At 37.1% G+C, this 24870-nt stretch overlaps 1 protein-coding gene across 2 annotated transcripts in view; it reads left to right on the forward strand.

Moving 5' to 3' along the window:
- The window catches only part of LOC136867224 (kelch-like protein 5), a 213783-nt gene that overhangs the window by 113309 nt on the left and 75604 nt on the right, over positions 1-24870 (forward strand). For both annotated transcript variants that reach the window (XM_067144361.2, XM_067144362.2), the window contains exon 5: positions 3473-3669. In XM_067144361.2, the coding sequence (XP_067000462.1) occupies positions 3473-3669 (197 nt within the window). The remainder of the gene's footprint in view (positions 1-3472; positions 3670-24870) is intronic.

The raw sequence follows: 24870 nt of genomic DNA on the forward strand, positions 1-24870 counted from the left end.
ATAATATACACTCATACACTCGTTCACTCTTCATATGCTTTCAGAATAAGGAAATAGTCCTTCTATCTGGCAAAATGTAAGCAGGGTTTAATTTAATAATTTTTTCCTATTTGTTTTTACATCATGCTGAAACAAACTGGTCTTACGGCAATGATGGGCCACAAAAAGTTTAGGACGGTAGCGACCATACCCTTAATTAATGAACAGCCTGGTGTAAAAATGGGAAACCTCTAAAAACAATTTTCAGGGCTGCCAACACTCTGGTTCAAATCCACCATCTCCCAAATACAAGCTAACAGCTATGTGATCCAAACTCTATAGCTAACTCGCTCTGTAAATTCAGTACACCGAGCTCGATAGCTGCAGTCGCTTAAGTGCGGTCAGTATCCAGTAATCGGGAGATAGTGGGTTCGAACCCCACTGTCGGCAGCCCTGAAGATGGTTTTCCGTAGTTTCCCATTTTCACAACAGGCAAATGCTGAGGCTGTACCTTAATTAAGGCCACGGCTGCTTCCTTCCCATTCCTAGGCCTTTCCTATCCCATTGTCGCCATAAGACCTATCCGTGTTGGTGCAACGTAAAGCAAATGGCAAAACATTCAGTACAAAAGGCTACAAAATCTTTGCCCAGCCATAGAAAAAGGCTGGAAATCTGCAGTAAACAACTGTGAAAGTGGCAAGTCCAGCTTCTTTTTCTGTATTTTACTCATTTTCTTTGTAGGCGCTACTGGTAAAATGATAACTGTTCCTTCATTGCTCCACAGGCTTTTGAGAATTGAACCAAAGTGAACTCTGTTCAGGAATGAAAGATCACAGATGCTGAAAAAGTTTGATAGACATGGTTGGCATACGACTAGCCAAATAGGGTTGTGCAGCTATGATGGTTTTCCTGCTTGGATACTGCTGCCGCTGCTGCTTATTTGGAGCCAGGCCCATAACTACTGTATACTGATCGGAAAAATTTACATGCAAATACTTCCCAGTGATGAGTTTTATTATCATCAAATGTTTCATCTATTATATTAAAATGAAGTGTCTTATCTGTCTGTCTGTCTGTCTGTCTGTCTGTCTGTCTGTCTGTCTGTCTGTCTGTCTGTCTGTCTGTCTGTCTGTCTGTCTGTCTGTCTGTCTGTCTGTCTGTCTGTCTGTCTGTCTGTCTGTCTGTCTGTCTGTCTGTCTGTCTGTGCACACTGGCCAGCCAATTCTACTGCACACAGATATCTGATTTTTTTTTGGAAGTTGCTTTACGTCGCACCGACACAGATAGGTCTTATGGTGACGATGTGACAGGAAAGGGCTAGGAATGGGAAGGAAGCATCTGTGGCCTCAATTAAGGTACAGCCCCAGCATTTGCTTGGTGTGAAAATGGGAAACCATGGAAAACCATCTTCAAGGCTGCCGACAGTGGGGTTCGAACCCACTATCTCCCGAATACTGGATACTGGCCACACTTCAGCGACTGCAGCTATCAAGCTTGGTCTGAAATTTTTAACATAGATGGAAGGGGGTCCAAATACACCTCAAACCCATATTTTTAATTTTCATGTTCGTTGGTGAGTTATGAACAACAACAAAAAACCAGTCGGAAAACATGTGTTACAATACGACAGTCCAATGTTCTGTCACCAGAATTAAATGCATAGATTCACTGTTGCTGGCAACATACTTAAGATAGGTAATAAAAGTCAAGGAGCCATTTTAAGTCCATGGGGTAGGAAGCCATTTTCAGTCCCCGATACAAGGAGCCATATTCAGTCTACAATATCTGGAAATGTTTGTTCCTGCATGTGTGCATGCAATGTCCAGCCAAATCTACGGCATGCAAAGATCTGAAATTTTTAATGTAGGCATGTTCTTAGATGAATCTTCATATAGGTACACCTACCAAACCAAACCGCATGGCGCAACAGCCCCGAGCGGCCATGGCCTGTCAAGCACCACTGCTCAGCCCGAAGGCCTGCAGATTACGAGATGTCATGTGGTCAGCATGACTAATCCTCATGGCCATTATTCTTAGCTTTCAAGACCGGAGCCGCCATCTCATTGTCACATAGCTCCTCAGTTTTATTGTAATTACGTAGGCTGAGTGAACCTTGAACCAGCCCTCGGATCCAGGTAAAAATCCATGACCTGGGGCCTCAGGGTAGGAGGCAGGTATGCTACCTCTACAAGCGAGGTCAGCATATAGGTATACCTGCTTTCATTAATTTATATTGTTAATCATTTTATATCTTTATTTATTTACTCATTTATTTACCCGATATTCGTTTCATTCACTTATTTTAGGGAATGTGAGGATTTTGGTATACCAGCAATAAAATGTTTTCATTCAACTAATTCAATCTTGTATTGTATTGTTGTATGTAGAGGAAACATATGGTACATAAGATAGATAATAACGAACAAGGAATAGTAATACATATATCAGTCAAGGTGTCATAGTAAGTCCATGGTATAGGAAGCCATTTTCATTGTCTGATATCTGGAAGTGTTTGTCTGTGTGTGATGCCCAGCCAAATCTACAGCCCGCAGAGATCTGAAATTTTGTCATAGGTGGGTACAGCATTTCACCGATCATGCATGGCTGTGTCAAAGAACAATTCTCGCTCCAAGAAATGAAGCTGTCAAACATCATCAACAAGCAGTTTTTACAAGAATTACCCGGTGTGTTCTACAAATTTACAAGTCTATCGACATGGCATGCAATACAGATGAGGCTGTCAACTGCATGACAGAGTTTTTGAACAACTTGGAGTCACCTGGAGTACACTCGAACATTTTGGAGTAGCTGATTGTGACACCGATTACTCTTCTCAGGAATATGAGTCCTCCTTCCTAATGCAAGGCTCTCAGTCAAGAAACTTATGCCAAATATTACTTAAGCCACCATTATGACTGGACATGCCGCAGGCAAAATAGTATTCATTCCTCAGATTCAAATCCCTTCATATATACCGTTTCAGTTTAGATGTCTGCAGTTTCCTGTGTGTTTGAGTTTTGCTATGTGCATCAACAAGGCGCAAGGAAAATCACTTAAAGTTGTTGGACTCCATCTTTGGAAGCGGTGCTTCTCCCCCTGGTCAACTGTACATGGGCTGTTCAAAAGTTGGAAACACAAACTTAGCTCCAAATGTAAGGGCACTTAATATACTGTAGTTTATTCGGAAGCTTTATAAGGAAAAATTAATTTGCTTTTATGGTATTTTCTATTGTTTTAATATTATTTGTACCATTCACCAACTGGGTATCTTAAGCATTGAAAAAAACAATATTATTTAAAATAATAAAATAATAATAATTGTGTTAATAAATATTGTTTTTAATTTTGCTTTTAAATAAAAATTTTAAAAACATATAATGGCGAATTAATAAACACAGGCGAAGCCGCAGGTACATACTAGTATTTAACAAAGTTCAAGTTCATTTGTATTGGTTATTATTGTTATGATCGGTTGTTGGGTTGCTTGTTGCAGGATGCATTGAACTCCGAGAGGACACTGTTGAAACTCTGTTGGGTACTGCCTGTTTATTACAGCTAACAGAGGTGGTAGATGCATGCTGTTCCTTTCTCATGAAGCAGTTGCACCCTTCCAACTGCATTGGCATTCGCCTATTTGCTGATGCACAAGGTTGTCAAAAACTTCTGGAGGTAGCCCACAATTATACAACAGTAAGTTCCTGTTTGTGTTTTGAATTACAGTACTGTGAAGTCAGTGGTTCTCAGACAGGTGTACATAGATTTTAACATTGGTAATTTATTTATTTATTTATTTATTTATTTATTTATTCATTAATTTATTTATTACACTGATGAGATTGTGCTTAAACACATCACATGCAAAGTTGTTATTTGGCCTAAAGTGGTGTTGCTTTTTAAAACTACTGGTATAGAGCTATAGGAATTTTCTTGAAATAATTACATATTTTTGTAGATGTTTATTTTGTATAAACTGTACTATCATCATTGTAATGTACTACCATAACGAGCTTTCAAATGTAAAGCATTGCCTGTGTGAACTTCTTAAAATTGATTGTAAAATGTTTGCAGGATTACAGATAATTTTATTTGTACATACCACTGTATGAGGTAGTAGAGTTAGTTCTCTGCAAAAATGGAAATACAGTAGAAGTCTGTTATAGTGAGAATTCATAACGGTGAAAAATTTACTCGCTATAGCAGATTGTCGTTATATTAGATTTTTTGTAGAAGTTGGGAGGAAAAAACCCACACACGTTAAAATAAGTATAGAACGGCAATCTGTATGTTCAAAACTTGAATTTCCTAGATTTCCATACTACGGCTTATAAGTTATTTTTCTAATTCCGAGTCAACGTGAATTTCATTCTGAAAAATTTTAGTGGTATCACTCCAGTGGCTTCTGTGACAAACGTTTCAGTTTTCTTATTCAACAGTCACCTAACCTAACCTAACCTAACTTAACCTCATATGCATCATGAAAACATATTTCAAGCACCAATAGAGTAATGATAACCTTTTCGCTATAAATTACTTGGGAATAGCCTTTCTGAAATGTAACCAGACGTGAGAAAATACAGTAAAACCTCCTAGTGTGTTCCGCATTAAGACGATTTCTTGCTTAGCACATCGTAAATTCGAAGTCCCGATTCAAAACGTCCTATTAAATCTATTTAAACATACCTCACCATCACAAATTTTCATTATTACTGCTCGGTACGATCACGTTTTTCCCAGCCCTGAAATTGTTCTGTGTTATCCCTTGTGAAAGAAATATGCTTTCTAGCACAGATTAGAGCCCTCGCCACAGGAGCCAGGTCGAAGAAAGTTACGCAAAAACGGGAAATTGCCTTGAATTCCGGAAATTTAGAGAGTAAGTTATAGCTTCAGGAAGCAAGCCATTATCCTCAGATTTGATTTCCAGTTTTCATTGATGTTGCTGAATAACCCAGTAAGCCTGTTTGTGTTTGTATTTCGCATTCCATTCTGAAGTTGGAAATTTATTCAGTGTTGAGTGACACAGTGAAGGGTAGCAAATATTTGTAGCTTGATAGACTACGTAAGGATTAGGATCATAATCGTGTGAAGTTGACTAGCGTAGTGCATATTTGTTTTGTGGTAGCCCCGTTATAGACACTGAAAAAGTCGTAAAATCGCTTACTTAATGAAGACAAAATCCAGGAAGTGGACAGGCATCTGCATCTTTTAACTGTGGCGCGTATGTTGAAACTCGCACCATCGAGTTTCGACTCGAGTTGATCGAAGTGTTGCACATTCAAGATGACAGTCAAAGTAATTTCTCTCACACATGGCAGAGTTTAACGTCCAAATTCGTGGTCGAAGAATGTAACCAGAAAACAATGTTTAACCCACTGGTCAAAAATATAAGGCTTCAGCTGACATTTGCTTTAGAAAGTGTGTGATCTGGAATAATGCGCTGATACTTTCATGGCGCCCCACTGCAAACATTTTTGTGTGTGTTGTCAGGTGTTTTACACACCTTTTAATACATTATTATGTAATAAGCCCCAGTGGAAAAGGTTTTCATATTTGTTCTCTAGTCTTTTTCATGCCTTTTAATGCTCTCTCATTGCATCTTTAGAAATGGTACCGTACCCGTGTATACACGACGTAAAATGCATGCATGTCAGAAATAGAACATATCAAGTGTTTACATATTGGTGTTGAATAGTTTTTATTTGTGTATTCAATAGTATGTTTTCTGGCTTAACACATTATCTTTCCTTGTCTCCTGCAGAAACACCTAACAAGGTTTAACTGAATAAGCAAACCTTCTAAATCAGACATCCACTCTACTCTGTATTTTGAGGTGTATCACATTGTTGCTTAATTTCAGTACATAGTTTTAAAATTAAGCGATCGTTTACTTCAGCCTTTATTTCTAACGATTTGGCTACTGCTACTGGCTACGTTATTTACACATTTATTACGAAAGCATGTTTTCTTTTATTTTTAATTGTGGTTATAGAACACCAGTTGACAAGTACTGCTAATCGACTCAGATATCGCCTCCAAGTTCGAATGTCTAAAAGAATGTTCACTAGTGCACATAGTGAAAAATCTATAGCGAAGATGATCGATCACATTCAGTATAATCACTGGAGTGCATAAATATTGATAATGGAAAAAATTGCGCACACTTAATCGCTCATAATAACGGATGCGTCAGTGATATGGTTCTCACTGTAACCGAAGGATAATACACAGTTTAATATAGGAATTTTCAAGGGACAAAAAAAGCTGTCGTTATAGCAGATTTCTCGGTATAGCGGACTTCTACTGTAGCAATACCAGACTCGTATGAGGTTCTTCCTATCTCATAAGTGTGAATGGTAACACAACAGATGTTCATGATGTTATCAGTGTTCTACAAAGAGGATGGCAGAAACCAGTGATAATGATACAAGAACATATGTGTGCATGCGTAAGAAAAGGGACCGCTTCTCAGTCAGCCGTTCATGAAATAATTGTAAAAAACCACTCAAGGGAATAAAATGTCGAATTTTCGTTTTTGATACCTATGTATTGCTTAGATCGTCATCTACTCACTGCATGAATTTAAAAGCCCTCTAACAGTAATCACTGCTAAAACATGAGGTTTATTTAATACTAAGAAAAGGGACTACTTTTCGCATCGTAAGCGAGGCTCCACACACTTGCACTCATAGCTGCGCGAGCATAAGATATGATGACTGGGATATCTTATGATAAATAATCCGTAGCTGGGCACTTTTAACTCAATGCAGACCGTGGACGGCGTAAGACGTTTAAGCTTGCTCCTATGCTGCGGGCCGTGGACGGCGTAAGATGTTTAATGTTCCGCGCGAAGCAATGCTGTTTATATTCGTCATCTATGCATTCTTACATCTTAGTCAGCGTTACTGGTTGTAGCAGGAAGTTGGTTGACCTTTTTGAGATAACCCTCGCGTTGAGTGGGCTCATGTTTATCTTAGCTGTTTTAGCGGGAATATCTCGGCATTTCCTCGCGCGTCAAGACGGTACTTGAAGTTCCAATGCAGTGCGTGTCGTTCTTGCCGAGTGTAGTATAATGGCTTATAAAACAAAATTTCTTACGGAAGATTAATTATTAGATATTGTTCACAATGATTCTGGTGATGAACTTATTCCTGAAATACTCAGATAGTGAAATTGAGAGTGACGAGGAAATTCTGATTCCCGAATCCGATAGGTCTATAGAGAAAGTGAAATGCCTGATGCATATCATCCTAGTTATTGTCCACCCGTTCCACCATTTACAGAGAATTCAGCTATAAACGTTCAAATAGAAAATAAGCAGGATATTTTGAGTTATGTATTTTCATGAATGACGAATTCTATCAGTATGTGTGTGAGCTGACCAGTCTATACGCGAGTCAAGTGATAAGTGCGGTGCCCCGGCCTTTCACAAAGAAATCGATCATGCAGTCGTGGAAACAGTCCAAAATCCTGATATAAAAATGTACTGGACCGAAGGCCCTGTTTTTCATACTCCGATATTTTCTAATACAATGTTCCGAACACGCTTCCTTCATATTCTTTCATTTCTTCACTTCGGTGACAGTAATCATTATGCCGAAAATACAGATTGGCTGTATAAAATTAGACGTATTTTGAAACCTGTGACACCAGATATCACACCCTAAATATTTACTAGAGGTAAGCACAAAGTATCATTTTTCTAGCATTTATAGTTTAGGAGTAATTGTAAATTATATTGAGTGATACACGTCAAGAGGGCCGGGCATGAAAATGGCTGGTCCAGGCATTCAAGTGTCCCGCTCAGAAGCAGGTACTGAACGTGTTAATAAAAGTAATAGGTTTCATAAACATCGTGCCTGCTCCAAACGTTTCTAGTACCGATGCAGTCTTTCAGTGTATTTCATACTGTGGAGAAGTGTGCGATGAATGCATTAGTATGAAACCAGCCAATGACAACAACTACTAAGAGAAAAAATTATGACAGAAAAGAAACTTAATTTTTTTTATCACTTCAGAGGGCAGGTGTTGTTTCAGTCATTCTTTCAATTTATATTCACTTGTGGCTCTAAGAGGCTAAAGAAATTAAAGGAACAATTCAAGAAAGAAGGGGTGCAGCCTAAAAATTCACCGAAATGTATTAAAGACTTCTCAGATAAAATCTATTCCTTTTGATGATTGTAAACATGCAGTCAACTTTATGAATAATTTCAGTGAATAAAATGCACTTGTCATGCCAGGCCGGATACCTACAAAACGAAGAAGTGGTCTCATGCTTCTCCCAACCAGCATGTCTAAGAAGTATGTTCATATATTATACTCTGACAGTTGTAAATCATTAGAGAGAATTCCTGTATCACTCTCGTCCTAGTATCCCATCTGGCATACATTTTGTAGTAACATAGTTGTTCAGAAACCCAAGACTGATCTTTGTATGACTTGTAGAAGCAATTAAACTGTAATAGGGAAACTGTCAATTGTGGATGAGGAGGGAAAAAGAAATCTGATTGAGAAGGCTATACAACGCCTTAATCACGTCCGAGCAGAGCAGACTGCTTCTAAAAACACCATAGACAATTGTAGACAAGGGATTAGACAACTGGAAACTCCATTGTCTCTTGGGCCACTTAGCTGTAACACATACAGAGGCACATGTTTGTTTTTACATTAGTTAATTTTGGCATTTTTTATATGTTTACGAATAAGGATATTTTGAGTGGTTTAAGATACTGTACATTCGATTTTCCATATTTGTCTGTATTTTGGAATATGGTACATATTTTAGAAAAACTTGCATATTTTTACATTGGGCCTAATTTAACATTTTATTTTAAATATGTTCCATATTTTATGGTTTCAAACTTATTCTTGTCAGATAACCATTTCAAATTTATTGTAGTAGCATCTGTATTTCAAAGCTGGATTCCTGAATTTCTATGGAATGTTGAAAGAAATGTGTGGTATGAACATTCTTTTGTTTTCTGCTGGGTCTCAGCTTTGGCCTTATCAGTCAACCCCTGTGACAGTAGAATTCCTTATACCTGACCACAGCAGCTCTGGTCCAGGCAATTAACAGAGCATTAGCACCATTTAGGTTAACCTGTTCTGTTCAGTACTACATGAAACATGATCAGTTGTGTATGAGCTTTGAGTGCTTCTTCAGTGTGATCTATATATATACGTTCTTTCGGTGTATTGAATAAAATACCACCAGATCGTAAGTCCCCATCTGTAAAATTACGATTGTATGTAAGTTGTATTGAATGAAGGACTATTAACAGATGCTAAAGTAACTTTTTATAATGCCTGCCAGAAAACAGTGCCTAGTTCTTGGCAATTTCTAGTACAACACATTTCAATAGAAAAACAATTATTGTAGATAAATGAGGTGATCCACCTAGGGCCGATACCTTCATTTTTTGAAGTGTCGGATCCCTTCCATTTTTTCTCTCTGGTTAGTGTTATATAGAGGATAGTTGCCCAGTTGTACTTCCTCTTAAAACAATGATTACCACCACCACCATTTACTCCCAAAGCTGTTTTTGCATAGCAGAATTCATATTATGTTTCCAAGCAACTGATTGCTTAAGTTTGGATGTGTTTATTTCCATTTTTCACTTCCTACTTTTTTTCTCGCATGCCTTACCATATAGTATTTTAGGATCTGTAGAAATAAATTCAGAAGAAAATTCGTCTTGGTAGCCTTTAAGCCTTCTTCTTCTTCTTCTACCACTTTTCCCAAACCTGTGGGGTCGTGGGTGCGAACTGCGTCGCACGTGTGGATTTGGCCCTGTTTTGTGGTCGGATGCCCTTCTTGATGCCAACCTTTGGAAGGATGTAATCACTATTGCATGTTTCTGTGGTGATTGGTAATGTAGTGTGTTGTCTGAATATGAAGAGGAAAGTGTTGGAACAAACACACACACAGTCCCTGAACCAGAAGAATTAATCAAACACGATTTAAATCCCCGACCCGACCGGCAATCGAATCCAGGACCCTCTGAACCGAAGGTAGCTTTCTAGCCTACATGCACTAAATTTAGTTTTCAGCATAATGTACACTATGTGAATATTAACCAAGAATGTACACACACACACTTAACATCTAAGTCACATTCCACAAGTCTCACGTAACACTCAGCACTGTTAAACAAAATATCCAATCAGTTGCTTCTGAAGCTGTGCCACTACTATTGTGAAAGACCTATTTACCATGAGAAGCCCTCACACTGTGATTTCCAACAGTGTTGTTAACTTCCATAAAGAGGAAGTCGCTGCTCAGCCATGGAAAAATAGCTAAATCCCTATACAGATAATGATAAATCAATTTTTATTTTAGCTAAAGGTCTTCAAAATGTAGCTAATTCCCTATACATGCAGTATTGAATTTTCAATTTCTTGTAGCTAAACAATAACTCAAAATCACGTGGCTTAGTGTAAAATAGCAAGATTGGCAACACTGATTCTGAAGCATGTGTGAGAAAACATGGGAAAACAACGGGATTGCATCATAGACACATGACATCCTTCTAGCTTATCAAGTATCGCTGGTGAGTCATGCTCCCTTGCTCACTATCCTGCAGTTCCTTGCTGAAGCATATTTTCCACTCCTTCATACTGCGCAGCTAAATGCTCATTTCTTATCCGAATTATTATTTATTTTCAACAAATTGTAGGGCATAGCTCCACACACACCAACGTGCCTCCGTCCCCACTTAAAATTACAATATTAAAATATGCTCTCTTATCTATGAGCCACGGGAAACTACCTCACTCCTCATTTCCCTAGTACGCCTCTTCAGTGATGCCTAGGCCATCTAAGACAGCTGATGGCAGAGCTGTTGAGGATCCAACTAGCCTTAGGGCTGAAGACTGAACATACATACATACATACATACATACATACATACATACATACATACATACATCTATGAGTCATCATTGTCATCAAATCACATTCCTTGCACTCGTAAAACATATTACACATTAGTAGAAAATGTGCCAGGGCATGCATTTATAAGCATAATAAAAATGATAATATCCTTTGAATATGTAATTTTAGGGAATAAGACCCAAAATATGATGCATGTATTAAAAAAGACAAAATATGCATTTTTATGCACAATAAAAATGGTCATATTCTGTTCAGATATTAGTGATTTGCATAAATAACTTACCAGCATATTCATACAATGGTGGTAAAAATATATGCAAATGCATGAACTTCTGATCCCTATTTATATATAACCTATTGGTTTGCAAATATAAAACTTAAGATGTGACCCCCCCCCCCCACAAAAAATGTAGCAACAGCTCAAAATAAAATCCCAATTATATATGTAAACATGAAATGTAAAATAATTTTGAATACATAGTATTGACTAGGTGGATTATCCATCTCTGTATTCACTGCGATTAAGTCAATATGGTCCCAATACTGGCCATTATGGTTAAGACTATTAATAATATGTAAGAAGGGCAAACTTTTCTGTATGACTTTCCTTTAAATTTGTGTATGCCATGTATGTAGTCCTTATTTTACTCCATATTTTGATAATTTTTAGCCCATATATATGTAAATATGTAGCCATGCTCATGACTTATACCAATACTCTGAGAAAATCTCAAGACACCTTTAGGAAAAGACTATTGAAATTTTATAGACACATTCTCAGAATGAGTAATCAGAGATTGACCAAAGGAATTCCGAATCTTGCCCTATCAATGAAAGTAAAAACAATTGGCTGCTGGAAGTTGGAAAAGATCTTCAGAAAATAAGTGCCACAAATTATACTGTTTTAGACAGATCTAAGTTCAGAAAATTAATCTACAATTACCATTTTTCAGACCATCCAAGTACTCCCACCAACAAAACCTGGTCAGAGATTGCAAGAAAAGCTACAGCGAGAAGATGAAGAGAGAAGAAAAAGGCAACGACATTAGCTAAATAAGTTCAACCCCTGTCCTTAGTTGGGAATAATAATAATAATAATAATAATAATAATAATAATAATAATAACATCTTATCACTGCCTGAACAGAAATCTACTTCAGAGACAGAACAATCATGTAGAAAAAATAAGGTAATATTGTGAAGTGAAAAAAAAAAAAAATACTTAAAGCACTGCAAATACAGAAGTCCTACATATCCTTAAAACATCAATGACAAAAATATTCGTATGTCCGCACACTGAGTTAAACACACTACTGTATATACTCCTCAGGTAGAAGTTCAACAGTCATAGGTAATTTGTTTAGAAGGGTTATAGGGAAGTACATTCAGGGAAAAGGGGATGACATAAAAATGTTAGTGTTGAACTGTAGAAGTATTGTAAAGAAAGGAATAGAATTAAGTAATTTAATAGATACATACATACGAGGTATTATAATAGGAGTTGAATCATGGCTGAGAATCATGGCTGAGAAATTATATAATGGATGCAGAAATATTCTCACGGAACTGGAGTGTGTATCGTAGCAATAAGATAGGAATGGTAGCAGGGGGGAGGTATTCATTCTGGTGAAAGAAGAATTTGTAACATGAAACATGAAATTCTAGGTGTAAGGCTAAAGTGTGGGGGAGGGGGGGGTAAATGTCTGTAACATTTTCAGTTTTTTAGATACAAGTATCCTCATAAAAAGAACTCATCCCCTTTTTCAGTCCTTTTTACAATCTCCACTCCTTAAGTGTTTTTTATTTTTTTTTGAAACAAAAAATACATGTTACTTTACTTTTAGAAGAGATTAAAAAACCAATTTTCACATCTAAAATATGTTTTAAGTTTTTGAGACATATTGTAGATATGCTCATTTTAAAAATTCACCCCCTTTAACACTTTCCCTTAAATGAATTTTCAGAAAACAAATAATGCATGTTCCTTTACTTTTACAGGAGATTCCAAATACCAATTTTCACGTCTGTAATATTTTCAGTATTTGATACAGAAGCATCCTCTTAAAAGAAATTCAACACTTTCTTCTCTTCTTTTCACTTACCCCACCCCCTTAGGTGGATTTTCCCAAAACAAAAAGATATGTGTTTCTTTATTTTAAAGAAGATTCTAAACACAAATTTTCATGTCTGTACCATCTTCAGTTTTTGAGATATAAGAATTCAACCCCTTTTTCAGTCCTTCCTACAACCCCCCTTAAGTGAATTTTCCAAAACAAAAGATACATGTTTCTTTATTTTTTAAAGGAGATTCCAAATACCAATTTTCACGTCTGTAATATCTTCTATTTTGGAGATACCAGCATATCCATAACGTTTGGTTTTAGGGCCTTAAAACATGGTTTTCGGGCCCATAAGCTTACCAAATTTCGTTCTTTGCATCAAGGGGCTTAAGTTGAGCTTTGTCTCGTCCGTGTACGACAAATTCGATATTTCGCATATATTAGCCTAGTATTTTTATATCACCCCCATGCCCCCCCCCCCCTTCATTGAATTGTTTTGAAAATAAAATACAGCCCATGTCCCTCAGAGATAATGAATATTTATATTAGTAAAATAATTTTTAGAATCTGTCCAATAGTTCCTGAGAGTAGCTATTACATACAAACTAACTTTACCTCTTTATATATTGGTGTAGACTACCTGTTACCCACCCACGGCTCCGCTCACGAGGATTTGGTAAGTTGATAAAAATTCATTGTTCCTCGGTACTGCACTAAGACATTATCTGAAAATCCCTAAAGTATAAAAACTAAAAAACTAAAAACTAACTGAAAAATTGCATTTCATTTACCCCAGAACCTCTTTGTAAACCACATTTGTGGCATTGCCTTTTGGGGCTAAGATGACCAGACTGCCGGCAGAGCCAAATCTGGAACATGCGACATGGAACTCTACATGTGAGAAACAGTCCTCTTTTAAGTTGGAGGAAAAAAAAAAAAAAGTTTCCAAATACTGATTTTCACGTCTGTAACATCTTTGCTTTTGAGATATAAGCATCCTCATAAAGAGAATTCAACTCCTCCTTCACTTATTTTCGATCTCTAGCTTAAGTTGATTTTCCAAAAACAAATGTATGCGTTTCTTTATTTTTAAGGGGATTACAAATACCAGTTTTCACGTCCCGCTCCTTGGCTGAGTGGTCAGCGTTGAGGCCTTCGGTTCACAGGGTTCCGGGTTCAATTCTGGACTGGGTCGGGGATTTTAATTGTGTGTGATTAATTCATCTGGCTCGGGGACAGATGGTTTGTGATTGTCCCAACACATTCCTCTTCATATTCACTCAACACCCCTCATTACCAACCACAAAAGGAATACGCAATAGTAATTACATCCCTACACATGGGGTTGACGTCAAGGACATCCAGCCGTAAAACAGGGTCAAATCCACATGTGCGACACAGATCGCACCCGCGACCCGACAGGTGTAGCAAAAACGGTAATGAAGAATATACTAATTTTAAAACTTCACCCGCTTTTTTTATTTATTATTTCATCCCCTTAAGTGGATTTTCCACACACAAAAAAGTGTCATTTATTTTCAAAAGAGATTCGAAGTACAGTTTTAACATCTATAACATCTTCATTTCCTGAGATATATGAATCCTCATATAAAGAATTCAACTCCTTCCTCACTTCTTTTCTCACCTCTGCCCTCATACCTTAAGTAGATTTTCTGAAAACAAAAATTTGTGTTCTTTAATTTTTAAAGGAAATTCCAAATACCAATTTCATGTCTGTAACATGTTAGTTTTATGTGATATATTGTAGATAATCTCGCTGCTGTAAGAATACTGGAACTGACGTTGCCATGGTTACGGCAGTTCATTTCTTTATCCGATTTCTAGAGCAGGGGTAGTGTGATGCCAATATCTCCATAACGGTTGGTTTTAGGGCCAAAAGGGCTTACCGAATTTTGTTATTTGCGTCAAGGGGCTTAAATTGAGCTTTGTCTCGTCCTTGTACGACAAATTCGATATTTTGCCTATGTTAGCCTAGTATTTTTATATCTCCCCCTATTCCCCCCCTCGAATTGTTTTGAAAATGAAATACAGCCCATGTCCCTAAGGGTTAATGAATATTTACATTAGTAAAATAATTTTTAGAATCAGTCCAGTAGTTCCTGAGTTTAGCCATTACATGCAAACAGACTTTACCTCTTTATATATTAGTACAGATAGATGATATGAGTAAAGAAGTGGAATCAGAGATAAAGCTTTTTGCGGGTGATGTTATTCTGTATAGAGTAATATATAAGTTCAAAGATTGTGAGCAGCCGCAAAATGACCTCGATGATGATGTGAGATTGACAGTACGCAATGGTATGATGATAAACAGGGTTAAAAGTCAGGTTGTGAGTTTCACAAGTGGGCAAAGTCCTCTCAGTTTTAATTATTGTGTTGATGGGTTGAAAGTTCCTTGTGGGAATGATTGTACCTAGGTGTTAAAATAAGGAAAGATCTTCATTGGGGTAATCACGTAAGTGGGATTGTAAATAAAAGGTACAGATCTTGCACATGGTTACAAGGATGTTTAGGGGTTGTAGTAACGATGTAAAGGAGAGGGCATATAAGTGTATGGTACCCTCACCAAGATTACTTGATTCAAGAACTGGAAAAAAATCCACTCACAAAAAATCAGCTTGATTTGTTCTGGGTGATTTTTGACAAAAGAGTAGCGTTACAAAACTGTTGCAAAGTTGGGAAGAAAGAAGACGAGCTGCAAAAAGTCTCTCATAGTGCATTGGCACTGCCGGTGGCTTCAAGTAGCCTATGCAATGGCCTCCAGGGTATTCACTAGCCATGCTCTTTGGTAGGTGTGCCAGATACCAACTAATGAGCCCAACCTAGCACACTGGCAACCAGGAATGAGTTAGCTGGGAAATTTATAATGTCCAATAACGGACCATTTATATTGGCATTAAGTGGTATGTTCCGAGCTGTCAGCGGAGAGATGGCGTGGAATGACATTAGTAGACGAATAAGTTTGAGTGGTGTCTTTAAAAGTAGGAAAGATCACAATATGAAGGTAAAGTTGGAATTCAAGAGGAAAAATTGGGGCAAATATTCGTTTATAGGAAGGGGAGTTGGGAATTGGAATAACTTACCAAGAGGGATGTTCAAACAATTTATAATTTATTTGCAGTCATTTAAGAAAATTCTAGGAAAACAACAATAGCGAATCTGCCACTCGTGTGACTGCCCTAAATGCAGATCAGTATTGATTGATTGATTGATTGATTGATTGATTGATTGATTGATTGATTGATTGGATACACAACACATGCAGGGAAAATTAAGGTGTACATGGATCTTCACTGAAGTCAATGTAGGTCATTACAATATCAGAAAGAAAGCCGTGATTAAAAACAGTGCGCTCTTATGAAATACTCGTCAGTTGGAAAGCCACATATTTTCTCACTTTTATCGAACAGTCCAAAGTTCCAGAGCTCGAAAGACCAGGCCGCAGACAGCCGTGAACACTCTTCTGCCATTATTCCATTAAGTTTGCATACTGCTAATTCCAGTCAGTGCCTCAGAATAGGGATCCAATAGCTGGAATGCTATGATGGATCCATGTGTTACGTACCAGTAGTATCAGAAAATTTATGAACCAGAGGAATGGCATGCTAAAAGAGAGAGATCTAACTCTCCAGCAACTTCCCGCCAATATTCTGGCAGGCTGTTATACTCGGTACGAGCCATTTTGTCGAATACACTCAGCTCGGGACGAAACCAAATTGTCACAACGATCAAAAATGGCTTATTACTGCTTCATGTGGGACGATCCCGTAACTTCTGTCATCATCATCATCTTCCTTCCAAGTATTGGGCCATGTGACCCGTTACGGTCTTGCATTTTACTTTTTGCAAGACTTGAAAGCAGTCAAATGTCCTTCCGACGGGTTGCTAGCCTGAAGGAAGTAAGACCATTGGTGGGGCTGCCACCTCTCAGCTAATGGACTAGCTGAAATCACAGCATTTCCTCCATAATGGATGTAACGGTTATACCTCCGTGACTCTGTCAACAGGGCTGGGAACAGGTTTTCATCTCGGGAAGGTGAGGTTGGCCTTTGGGCAGGAGAGGTTATGTCATAATCATCATCATCATCCTTCCAAGTACTGGGCCATGTGGCCCGTTACGGTCTTGCATTTTCTTTCCATCGCTTCATTGGACGTCCTATAGATCTCTGTCCTCTTGGCTGATAGCGTAGGATCTCCTTTGGTAGTCTTCCAGATTCCATCCTTTGAACATGACGTTTCCAGTTTTCTTGGTAATCATAGATGTAATTGATTACTGATTTCACATTCAGTCCCTTAAGCACATCTTCATTTCTTATACGATCCCATTTCGTATAGCCTGCTGTTCTGCGCATGAATGTCATTTCACGTGCTGTAATTCTGGAAATGTCTTGAGTTCTTATTGTCCATGCCTCACTGCCGTAGCAAAGGGTTGGTCTGGCTAAAGTGTTATAAAGACGTAAGCGAGTGTGTTTCTGGACAAGAGATGGCTTCATGATATGATTTATGATTCCTGTTGTTCTGGTAAATTTGGTTATTTTTGCAGAGATATCAATTTCTCCTTGGTAAGATAAATTGTATCCCAGATAATTGAATTCGTTGACTCTTTCCAAAATTTTATTATCTAAACAGATTTTACTCGGGATAGGGTCCTTCCCCTTAAAGGCCATTATTTTGCTCTTTTGTGGTGAAATGATCATGTCGAATTTTGAAGAGACTTTCTGTAGATTAAATACTGACCACTGAAGATCATCTTCTGATGATGCTACCATTGCAACATCATCAGCAAAGAGTATGGCATCTAGATGTGTGAGATATCTGCTGACTGGGATTGATCCATGCCTTTCATGCCTCCATTCCTGTATTATGTTGTTCATATAGATTATGAACAGCAAAGGAGAAAGTCCACAACCTTGTCTCACACCTCTGCTGATCGGTTTCCATTCAGTCTGATGATTACCTAACTTTATTGCAATAAGGTTGTCACTGTACATGTTGTATATGTTATCTATTAACTGTTGTGGGACATTATCTTCTGCTAAGATATTAAGAAGTCTGTTCCTGTTAACTAGGTCAAAGGCTTTCTTAAAATCAACAAATGCTATGTGAGTTTCCAAGTTAAATTCCCTGCGTTTTTCGACTAAGATTTTCAAGGTAAAGTAAGCATCAGCACATGAGCGCCCCTTTCGAAATCCATGTTGTTCATTTCCAATCACATTTTCATAATATCTGAATAATTTTTCTCTGACAATATTTGAGTAAATTTTGTAACCTGAGTTGAGTATACTTATCCCTCTGTAATTTCCACAATCTTTCACACTGCCCTTCTTATGAAGAGGAATAACTATAGCTTTTTGCCAATTCTCTGGTGGTCTGTTGCCATTCCAAATTAAATTGATGAATTTGAGAAATCTTTGCTTGAAGATGTCAGTGGAATACTTGAATAATTCTGCATTTATTGAATCTTCTCCAGATGCTTTTCCATTTCTAAGTTTTCTGAGTATTAGCTCCAGTTCTTTGAGTGTAATGGTTTCCGAAGACTTGTTAAGAGATGTTGGCAGAAGAAATGGCTCAATATTTGAACCTCTCCAAAGGTTCCAGAAATAAATGAGCCACTCCGTTAGAGGTATTGCATTAATGCGTATGTCTTCTTTTACATCATTATTTAGTTTCTTGAGTATTTTATAGGTCTGTGGTTGTGGTCTTGTTATATCAGTCTCCAGTTGTGAAACAAAGTTTTCCCAACTCTTTCTGTGCTTTTTCCGCACTTCCCTTTTTGCTATTGCTCTCTTGTGGTGATACTCTATTTTATCTTCTAATTTGCCAGTTGACAAAATTTTTTTATAAGCATTTCTTTTGTCTGAAATAACCTTTTCAATCTCTTCATCCCAGATTCTTAAACCCTTTTTCCTCTGCCATTTTTTCTTAACTCCCAAACTCTCAAAAGCAGACTGCTTTAAAATTGAACACAAATTAGACCACTCCATTTCCACGTTGTCACTAACTGGTGTCATCCGTGTAAGTTCATTAAGTCTGTTCTGGTACAGCCATTTTATACTGGGGTCTCTTAATAGGTTAACCTTGTAAGAAGTTTTAATTTCCTGTGTTGTTTGTGTGTTTCTTTTATACCATCTAGGCCTCAGACGAATAGGTGCTACTAATAGATAGTGATCAGTTTCCAATTCAGGGCTTCGATAGACTCTTGTATCCAAGACTAAATCTGCCAATTTACCATTACAAATTATATAATCTATAATCGATTTCTGATTTCGTGCAGACCACGTATACTTGTGGGTGTCCTTGTGTGGGAACATTGTGTTCATAATCGTTAACTGATTGAAGACAGTGAAATCTATTAATTTCGTTCCATTGTTATTACGGGTTGTTTCTCCATGGATTCCGATGTGATTCTGAATTTTCTCATTAGGCCTACCAACTCTGGCATTAAAGTCTCCCAGTAATAGTAGCATATCTTGTTTGTTAATTTTATTGACTATCTTTTGCAGATCATTATAGAACCCATCACTTTCGTTTGAATTGCCCTCCACTGGAGCGTATACCCCTATAACTGTAAGATAACCCCTGAATAGTTTTAGTCTTAATTGGATAATCCTTTCATTCCAAAAAGTGTAGTTATCAATTGTTGATCTTAATCTTTTGTGTACCATGAGCAGTACACCCGCCTGTGCTCTAGTATCTCTGTCAACCCCACTGTAAAACTGTAAATAATTTACTGTCTCTTTTGATCCCTGAAGCTTTCTTTTTGTTTCTGAAATGGCTGCAATTAAAATGTCTTTTTTTGCGAGAATGTCGTCCAGCTGGTCATCTTTGTGTGAGATACCTTGTACATTCCAGGTAGCACATCTAAAAGTATTTTTCTTCTTCCAATCTTTGTCCATTTCACTGTCCTTTTCAATGCCAGGAGAGGTTATGCATTCCACATAAAGTTAATTTTAGATAATATACAGAACAATAACAAATAGGTTAATATGCCAAGTTCTTCATGATATAGATAAAATACATATAAAGTGTATAAAATATCATAATTTTAAAATATTCACCGTATGAGGAAACTTCAATCTTCAAAGAATATAAAAGACTTGTTTATAATAACCATAGCAACTGTCACTAATCCTTCACAGCACCATAATTTTCATATTTTCCAAAAAAAACTACTATAAAATTCAGGACACCAGTAAGTGTATATTACAAAGATGACTTTTAAGTTTCATAACAACAGCATCAAATCTATATCAATTCAGAAAAAACAGAATTATAAAAGTACTAATACAGAGCTTCTCATACATGTAATGATATAGTCATGGCAGTCTTTGTGTTTTCTGTTACGGATGGTCTAACTTTCCACCAGAATGTATTTTTTTTATCTCCTTGACTTGGGGAACATGTGTCGGGTTTTAATAAGATATAATATGAACTCCATGCATCTGGGTGCAGCGTTTTTAATGTACCAAAACGTTTTTAAATATTTCAAATGGATTTTCTATTACCATTCGCCTCCTTTCATTGCACGTTGGTATTACTTACTTCAGGTAACGATATAGTTTATCCCTTTTTTCTTTATGTTATCATGGTTGTTGACATCCCTCTTTTACCCCCACGGTATGAATGAAACGTGATTCTCTGTGCTTGGTGTGGTTATGTTTATTCTCAATGTTGTGGTCCTCAAATTACTACATGCATGTATTCTTTTGCGTCTACCTCCCATCCATACTGTATGGGCTATTTATGTCACCGCGAGGCTTCACTCGCTCTGTACGAATCACAATCTGGATGGGTTTTTGATGTGTATACGGGACCTGTTGATCCCATTGCCAAATTTATGTTTATTTATTTATTTATTTATTTATTTATTTATTTATTTATTTATTTATTTATTTATTTATTTATTCACGAAGCAAAGATTCAGCTACACTGAGCAAATTTCACTAGCACTGTCAACAGACTATTTAACAAACGTAAACTTTCATAATAAAATATAACAAACATAACAAAATATAACAAGATCAGGTACACAGCCTACTAATAACAACTGTCCAAATCGAAAACCATAAGAATGTCCATATTCATAGCCAAGTCGTTGTGGGTCAAGATGGCGGTATAATCCCTTCACATCAACTTATCTTTAAGAGGCTATTTACACACCTCTCGAATACACTTTTATTTGATGCTATATCAAGTTCTTGTCTCCTGTTAATATTGTTAAAGAGTGTTGGGAGGCGGATTATGAAAGATCGTTGAAGTATTGAGTGCTGAGTGTGGGGAATTTGGAGAAGGTCTTTGGTTCTGTGGGAACCGCCTTCTACCAACCTTGGTGTCATGTTATGGAAGAATTTGAATCCTTGAAAGACACTCAGGACCGCTCTTCGCTCTTATTGTTTGGTTGCCTGACTGTATGTGTGTACGGATGCGAGTGTAAATGGTTGGGGTATCAAGAAGGAATATCTTTTTGTTTGAATTTTGTTTTGTTCTTGTTTTTAATTTTATTTCTCCTTATTGTTGGTGCATTTTCCTTTCAGCCTTTGCACCTATCTTAGCTTCTTGTATCGTTTCCGGCCGACGTGTATCTTTCTTTCATGTATGCACTGCGCATGCTTTTGACCTCTTCCATTAATTTTTTGTAGTTCATGTTCGTGCTCCTTTTAAATCTACTCCGGGGGTTCTATGAATAATTATTTTCTTTAGTCTGCTCTTTGATGCATAGGAGTATAGTTTTTCTTTTGGGGTGACAGATTGTTGTTAAAAAAAAGAGAGAGAAAAAGAAAAAATAAAGAAGAGGGGTGCGATATACAGGGGTGGAGATAAGTTGAGTAGGTGAAATTAATAACTGTTGGAAAATTAGACGTCCTTTTAATGAACTGTGTGGATTGCGTCGTGTTTGTGTGGGGATAATCTGAATGTAATCGCATTATAAGCGGTTCAACTGATTGTAATATAATTTGATTCTGAATGATGGTATCCCATCATGGCGACACTGTTGCTACATCTCTGTAAAAGGGGAATTACATATGTATAATTTTCATGTTGATTATCTTTCCTTATTTTCAAATTAATTTACTTTCTCCATTTAAAAAAAAAATGTATTAATTCAATAAATGTTTCCTTGTTATTTGTTGAATTTCTTGGTACTTTGTTTTGAAAATTAGTCTCTTGGTACTTTTTCTGTCAAGAGGCTCATCTCCAGCTCAAGGCTTGTAGCTTGTGGCCTTTCCCAGTCGCGATTCAGGTCTCAGTTTTTAGCTATTGATGTTATATTATGCACAGTAAAAAAGATTCTGTGCGTGCGGGATGTGGCTACCATTTGAGCCACCTAAAGTGTAATTTTTAAAAGCCTATTTTATTGGTCCTATTGAAAAGTACTAGGCCTACATATCAAAGTTATAGAGAATACAACTTCCAGTCATTTTTGGTTTATTCAGTTTTACCGTACCGAGTGGTATTTCAGAGTCAGAAGGAAACTAAATGTGAAGGCCTACAATATAGAAAGCTCATTGATCATTGTTGTATTGTTCTCTGTCTCTTCTGCTGACACTCATCTCCGATAGATGGGATTACTGCTGCGTACTGAGTATAACAGCCTGCCTGAATATTGGCGGGAAATAGCTGGGGAGTTAGATAACTTTCTTCTTCAGCATACCATTCCTCTGGTTCATACATTTTCTAATACTGTTGATATGTAACACACTGGTTCATCATAGTATTCCAGCTATTTAATCCGTACTCTGAGGCGGTGATCAGAATGAGCAGTGTGCACACTTAAAGAAATAATGGCAGAGAGGTGTTCATTACCGTCTGCGACCTGGTCATTCCTGGACTGTTAAATCGGCAGCACAGTACTGTTCGTTAAAAGTGAGAAACTGTGTGGTTTTTCATTTGATAGAGTATTTCATATGATAGCATTGCTTTTAATCCCAACAGTCCTACTGACATCATTGTAATAACCTGTGTTGATTTCAGTTGGGATAACCACTAAGGCGGTCTTTCTGAGGATGTAAAAAGGTAAGTGGAGAGTGAATGAAACTTCCTAACCCAGTCTCCACATGAGAAAAGACGTATGGTGACTTCCCTGTTGTGCTTCTGATGTAACATTCAGAGCTATGCACTTTAATAAAATCTTACTCACACCATGTACTCTACCTAACGTAGAATTCTGTAGCTAAGTATGGGTACATCAGCTAATTGGTCATATTTTAAAACATTAGTAGGTAGATCCTGTACATTAAAATTTTTAAGGACTCTTAAGGAGTCAAAATCATGATCATAGGCATTCAGTCATTAATGAATATTAGTTTGTCTTCTGGTATATCGTTGTGTGGCATACTAACAGTCGAAGAAGGGGGCAATCAAACGACAGAAGTCACAATACTGCAGCCCAAGTCTTCGACTATCAGCACAACCACTAAAGAGATAAGAGGCGCCTCTCAGTGCGGATTCATGCCAACTACGGAAGGAAGGGCCTCGATAAAACACAACACAGAATAGGGAAGCGATGGAATCTGGCTAAGGCCAATAGGCCAACGACCATAACAGAGGGTGAAAGGAGTGAAGGGTAGAGCAATTAACTATAATAACACTCACCGTCACACTTAAAGACCAAAATTTAATACAAGAAAAACAATTAGTTAAAAAAAAGGAAAAACTAATGACAAGGCTCATTTTCAAAATTACTACCAAGCATGGTCATTTATATCTATCTGGGTACATGCGCGCCCCTATCAAATTACCCAAACAATTCACTAAATAGTTATTGAACAATTAAAAGCCAACAGGCATTAATACAATAAATTATTACATGTTTGAGATCCCTCAGTGAACATGGAAGCGTTTCAAATGAAAACATCTAACTGCATCCCCAGACAGACCGACAGTGTCCTCAAGTAACCAAAGGTTGGCTAAAATAAAATTAAGAAAGAGCACACGTCAAAAGAGAACAAATAAATGATTGAAAGAAATCAATAATAAGGTAACACAATAATATTGAAGCAATTAAAACTCATCTCATGACCCAGTTCATCACACCGATGGCATAAGTACACCACATAACAACAAACGTCAGCACATCTCAAGTATTGTTACAACACTGACTACGCCGCGATAATGCAAACTAATCAAACCATTATCAAAAATACAAAAGACGGAAGCATGCCACAATAATGCAATAAAATGGTGGGCAGCCATAGAACAGTAACTATTAATCAAAATTTAAAGAAAGGAAATAATAATAATAATAATAATAATAATAAATAATAATTAAGGAGAAAAATAAATTTTAAAAAAGAAAATGGAATTAAATTAAATTCAACCCAAAGCACGCTCCAGTATTCACTTGGGTTTAAAATCAGCAAACGTTACATTAATTTTAAATATTCAGACACCTTTAGTAGGCTAAATATACAACCAGACTACATAGATTGTAAATACTTGTCACAGTTCCTGTTAAAAGAGCAGGTCATTTTAAAACCACATGGTTCTCGTGACTTAGAAGTATGGAAATTATTAACTCGCCCAAAAATAACATAACAGCTTGGGCATGGTTAAAACTTGCGGAATTAAATAATTTCAACCACAAAATGTTCACTGAAACTTAATATGGTCGGAAGGCGAATGGTATCTTCAGTCCAAAAAAACATAAATAATATTACATGCCGAGCCGACATTTTGAATTTCGTTCACCAGTCAGCTTGATGAATCTCACTGAGACAGTTTTTATAACATATAAAGTTGGACTTACCAAGGTGATGAGGCTGTTTTACAATATAAAAAAAACTTCACAGCTTACAACCGTGGCGACATTATATCCATGTATTACGGCATGCTCCAATAGTGAAAGGAATGGTCACTTTAACTTGTGTCTTGAAGAAAAAACTGCACACACATACTCGTATCATCCACCCACCACTAACAGTA

The sequence above is a fragment of the Anabrus simplex genome, chromosome 3 (genome assembly GCF_040414725.1).
Source record: "Anabrus simplex isolate iqAnaSimp1 chromosome 3, ASM4041472v1, whole genome shotgun sequence".
Taxonomy (NCBI): Eukaryota; Metazoa; Arthropoda; class Insecta; order Orthoptera; family Tettigoniidae; genus Anabrus; species Anabrus simplex.